General features: G+C 42.3%; 1 protein-coding gene across 1 annotated transcript; it reads left to right on the top strand.

The window, feature by feature from the left end:
- The first annotated feature begins 1,489 nt into the window (after nucleotides 1-1,489).
- On the top strand, nucleotides 1,490-5,074 carry LOC119274418 (cytochrome P450 709B1-like). The gene is made up of 5 exons (XM_037555114.1): nucleotides 1,490-1,811; nucleotides 2,548-2,771; nucleotides 3,627-3,877; nucleotides 4,023-4,395; nucleotides 4,497-5,074. Exons 1-5 carry the CDS (start codon nucleotides 1,526-1,528, stop codon nucleotides 4,932-4,934), a joined length of 1,572 nt encoding a protein of 523 aa, XP_037411011.1. The 5' UTR covers nucleotides 1,490-1,525; the 3' UTR covers nucleotides 4,935-5,074.
- Nucleotides 5,075-5,673: the final 599 nt, after the last annotated feature.

The following is a 5,673-nucleotide window of genomic DNA, read 5'->3' as shown; positions in this document are numbered from 1 at the left end:
TTATTATATTAGTTGGTAAAATGAACATATATAGCAGCAGCGTTGGTAAACCAAGGACGAAGATATAAGAGAGGACACTTCTCTCTATTAGCTAGCTAATATAACAACCTAAAAATAACCACCAAAACCCCTAAAGCAGCCAATTTCCAAAAAAACATGGACTTTTGGTCCCGGTTGGTGCCACCAACCGGGACCAAAGGCCCCCTGACTGGGCTCGGCGCACAGAGCCACGTGGAGGCACATTAGTCCCGGTTCTAGTTTGAACCGGGACTAATGGGTGAAGGTATTAGTAACGGCCCATTAGTCCCGGTTCATGAACCAGGACTAAAGGCCCCCACGAACCGGGACTATTAGGTGTTCTACTAGTGCTTTGCAAACCTAATAGTACCTCACAACAGCGAATCTAGGACGGAAATGCAGGGTAGGCTCTGTGTGACTTGGTTGGCTTAGATGGGCCGGCTGCACCTGTTTTTCTTGGACTGGGCCTGCCAAATATGCTGAGGCTTACTACTAAAAAAATAATTCACGATTTTTGAGGGTAGGCTCAAGCCATGCGAAGCCTGACCCTTAGATTTGCGACTGGTACGTCATATCATGGTTATGGTTACTTAGTGCTATCTTGAGATCGACCATTGTCTGGTTGGATACTTGGATAGTGCTCAAGACTCGAGGTCGATATCACCCCCCCCCCCCCCAAGGGCGGTAGCTTCGTGTGGCCTAACTCGACATATCATAGCACCATCTCTCGCCATTCACATGGGTCTAGGACTGTGGTTCCAACAGATTGTTCTTCCACCTCCAACGTCGTGTCGCATGTTGATTTCGTAAACATTTAAATACACAATGAACATTGTTAAAAATTAAACAAAGTAATTTAAAAATATACATGTATTTAGAACATGTCAAAATACAATGAAAATTGGCGATTACGTTTTTGGGAGCGTGTCAACACGACTGCTAACTGTTGTTCGTCTCATTCGCTACTTCGACTACATCCTCGACCTCTCCGACACCACCATGGTAAAGAAGACCGATGAAAACACTGCTGCCGGCGCCGCAGCTTCGTGATGGCCAATTGGAGGGTAACGATTTGTCCATCATGTACTTACTGGTTCATTTGTTAGGTGTACTTGTTATTTTAATATATGTTTTCCTTCCATACTTAGTATGCGCTCGCATGTTTAGAAATCAACATGTGATTGATATACTATCACTGATATCGTCATGATTTATTTATGAATTGAATTAATTAGAAAAAATACAAACTTATCCAACAAAAATCACCTGTGGTTGGCGTTACTCGTCTGCAAACCTGATCCACAAAGCTAAAAAATCTTGGCTGCTGTCGGTTTTAGCAACAGTGCCCGAGGTGATGCATGTGGACGAGAGGTATCCCACGAGGACACGAACCGTACTGCTGTCGCTTTGAACCAGTGGTGATACTCCTATTTACTTGTGTCGCTAGCTGCAGCTGCAGCCACACCACACAGCTCCCACTTACATCGTCTTCCTCTTCGCTTCGCCCATGGCCTTCCTTGCTGTGCTCCTCCTAGTTGTACTTGCTCTGCTTGCGGTTGCCGCGACGCAGCTGTGGGACTACGCCGTCGTGCGCCTCGTATGGAGGCCGTACGCCATGAGCAAGTGGTTCAGAGAGCAGGGGATCCATGGACCCTCCTACAGCTTCTTGAAAGGCTGCAACGAGGACGTGAGGAGCATGAAGGAGGAGACTGACCGCCTGGTGCTGGACGTCGGCGACCACAAGTACCTCCCGCGGATCGCGCCCCACTACCTCAAATGGAGGGGTCAACATGGTACTATCTATTGTGCTTATTACCCTTTGCCCAGTAGGTTAAAGTGCTCTGTTTTTTGTTTCTTCTCTTGTTCAGAAAAAAATTCCACGAAGCCGGCTGATTTATAGAAGAAATCTGCGCCACTACGCGCGCCGTCGATCATGCCCATCCAACGGAGCATGCCGGAGCAGACGGGAACCTTCCCGATTCCACACAGACACGGAGCTTCCCTCAAAACAAAAGGAAAACAGACACGGAGCATATTTTACATTATTCTTCCATGGCAAAAAATAATTTTATTCACATGGCAAACCTAAAATGGGATGTTTAATGAATTTGCATAAATTTCAGCCTTTAGGCCGTTTTGCACCTCAGATGCACCTTTCGCGTAACTAATACATAATTTCATATAAAGAGTTCAACACAAAACTTAACCCCAGTTAAACAGCTACACTTCTCCTAAAAAAGTTAAGCAGGCGCGCTGACAAAGATAAAGCAACAGAAAGGGAAGTCATAATTTTTTGGGGGAGAAACATAAAGAATTTTAGGTTATAATTCCTGGGACATAAATCCAGAAGTCTACCACACAGTAACTTGCTTGGGTATTTGACTACGAAATGCCACCCAGCAACTTGTCTGAGAAATAGTTCAGTATATAGCTAAGAAAACTTCCAAACAAGTCTTGGACATTTCGTGAAGATCCATTTCTCTGAAGTCACACGGTTAAAGACTTTTATATTATTTCGATGCTTTGCAGGAGAACCATTTCTCTACTGGCATGGGCCACAGCCCCGAATCTGCATATTTGACTACGAATTGGCAAGGCAAATCCTTTCAAGCAAGTCTGGACATTTCGTGAAGAATGATGCACACCCTACTCTCTTGGCTTTGGTTGGTAAGGGACTCGGGTTTATGGAAGGCGCGGATTGGGTGCGCCATCGTAGGATAATCAACCCTGTTTTCACTATTGATAAGCTAAAGGTAATACCGGGATCTCTTGATGTGTTGTGTCAAGCTAAACACTTGCAGTCTTTTTTTTGTTTTCGCGAAAAAACACTTGCAGTCTTAGCAGCAACGCAGAAATATAAAACAGCGGAATTCTGATTTGAAATTCACTAGCCATCAACCCGGGTCTTCAATATGTGTTTACTAAAAACATTAGCTTACATTATGTAAACTCTTGTTGCAGGCCATGTGTTGTGACATATGAATCTAGATTGTACCTTTCAAAATTTGATTTTATTGGTTGCTAATTTATGTGTATCCACATATTAAACTAAAACACAGATGCTTATTGTACCATTTATTAATTCTATTTCTGAATTTTGTTAAGAGCTGCATTCTAGGCCAAAAACTACACCCTTAGTTACTACAATGGCGTATACAATCATTTCAACCCACACCACAAACACTGAAAATGTTGGATTTTCTCTAGCTAATAATTACTCCCTTTCTGCCTAAATGTAAGTTTTTTTTATAGATTTCAATATGGACTACATACAGAGAAAAATGAGTGAATCTATACTCTAAAATATGTCTATATACATCTGTATGTAGCCCATGTTGAAATATCTAAAAAGACATATGTTTAGGAATGGGAGGGAGTATATGTGTAGTATTATCTTTTATGAATATACCGTGGTTACAATTATATGTCAATGTAGATATTTTATAATGTTTCCGTAAAAATGTATACATTTATCTAAAATAGCATTTTACATAATTTATTTTCACGGAGTATTAATATCAGTGTCATTGGTGTGTTAATCGTCAATGGAACATTTTTCAGGAATGCCAAACTATAGAAATATCTACTTCATTTTGTGTTCATTACAGATGATGACAAAAACAATGTTGGATTTTGCCAAAAGCATGGCCAAGGAGTTGGAAGATCAAGCATCTCAAAACGACAATGGAGAAACAAAAGTAGATATCAATAAATTTTTCAGTGAGCTAACAGTTGATAATATATCATATGCCATCTTTGGAAGCAGTTACAAATTAGGAAATGAAGTCTTCCAGGCCCAAACTGAGCTGTTGGGGATCACTATGGAAACTTTCCTTGACGTGCCGATACCAGGATTCAAGTAAAAATCTCACATTCCTTGAATTTATACCTTGTAGATAAAAAAGTGCACCGGCTAATTTACATAGTCCGTTCATTTGTTGAAACAATTTTGATACACAATAGTGGTCCTTATGCATCGTCGATGTTTTTTTTTCTCAATTCAGATATCTTCCTACTGAAAGGAATCAGCGCAAATGGATGCTTGAAAGAAAGCTTAAGAGCCTACTCACACAAATCATACAACCACGATTGGCAACTAGTGAATATGGAAATGATCTGCTCGGTGTGATGCTTGACTCTTGCATCGAAACCAAAAAAGGAGGGAAGCAGGAGGATCTCAGCTTGAGCCTGGAGGAGATCATACATGAGTGCAAGCTATTCTTCTTCGCTGGTCATGAAAACACATCTCTTCTCCTCACATGGTCGGTGTATTTGCTCAGCATATACCCTGAATGGCAAGATAGGCTCCGAAAAGAGGTCTGTAAGGAATTTGGGAGGGAATCTCCTAACCCCAATGCGCTCAACAAACTGAAAGAGGCAAGAAACAGATAACTGTAGATTCTCATACTCTAATGTTTTGTGATTCTCTTATAGCATCTTAGAACCTGTAGCAAACGATAACAAACTATATATTGCAGATGACAATGGTGCTCTTCGAGACCTTGAGGCTCTACTCGCCTGCTCTTTTTATGCAAAGGAAAACCGTGACCGATATGACAGTGGGATCAATAAAACTGCCCAAAGGCATGGCAATTGTCATACCTATTCCAATTATGCATCGCGACAAGGAGGTTTGGGGTGATGACGCAGATGAATTCAAGCCACTGAGATTTAAGGATGGGATCACGCGTGCAGCAAAGGTTCCACACGGCCTGCTAGCATTTTCAATGGGACCAAGGTCTTGCATTGGTCAGAATTTTTCTATGTTGGAAGCGAAGTCGACGCTTGCCCTGATGCTCCAGAAGTTCTCATTCACACTTTCCCCTGACTATGTGCATGCGCCCGTTGATATGTTTACTCTGAAACCTAAGTTTGGTCTTCACGTACTTGTGAGGCCGCTGGATAAGTGTAATTAGACTAGTATTTTATTTAAAACATTGCAATACCTCAAAGAATTGATGAACCTGGGTTGTACTTGATGGTAAACACTGTATGAAGTGAATGTATGACCAAAATAATAAATAAAACAAGGAAGTACAGTGGTATTACTACTCTCTTTATGGTGTTTAATCTTGGCGCTTTCAATTCCATGTTCATCTCTAAAACTTGTCAAGTTTCCATAGCAATGTGGTAGTCACATAAGGATCACATGTACTGTATTTGTACGTGCATGTTTGGTTCCGTGAGAAGCGTGCTGTGTCCACGTACGTTGTGGCCAAAACGTGTTTACGTTTCTGTAGCGTACGAGTGAGTCCACAGTTCGAAGCTGTGGGTTAGCGCGTGCATGTTGGAATATCGCTCAGTTTGTTTCCCAGTTGAAAAGAAGGAAAGAGAGAGAAAAGACACTAAGTTTAACGCGTCGCAAAACCCTGTGTGCTTCGTGTGTTCGTCCCTGGTGTTCCACCATGTCTCCCGTGAGTACAGAGTTCCTCTCATTGTAGTGCTACAGATCCTAGTCTGAATTCCATCATCTTTTTGGCTCCGGCGAGAAAGCGAAAAGGCCGGGCATGGCTGGTGCGCCCACCAGGACGTCCATGCAGTAAGAGCATCTCGAACAGGCACCGCTAAAATAATTTTGTAGCCCCGAAATAGCGTTTTAGCGCATGCGGGAGGGTGGTTGCTTTTCCAGACGCTGCAAAATTTAGCGCGCCGTCG

Source organism: Triticum dicoccoides, chromosome 3B, assembly GCF_002162155.2.
Source record: "Triticum dicoccoides isolate Atlit2015 ecotype Zavitan chromosome 3B, WEW_v2.0, whole genome shotgun sequence".
Taxonomy (NCBI): Eukaryota; Viridiplantae; Streptophyta; class Magnoliopsida; order Poales; family Poaceae; genus Triticum; species Triticum dicoccoides.
The sequence above is the reverse complement of the archived record's forward strand: the minus strand, read 5'-3'. Positions and strand labels throughout refer to the sequence as shown.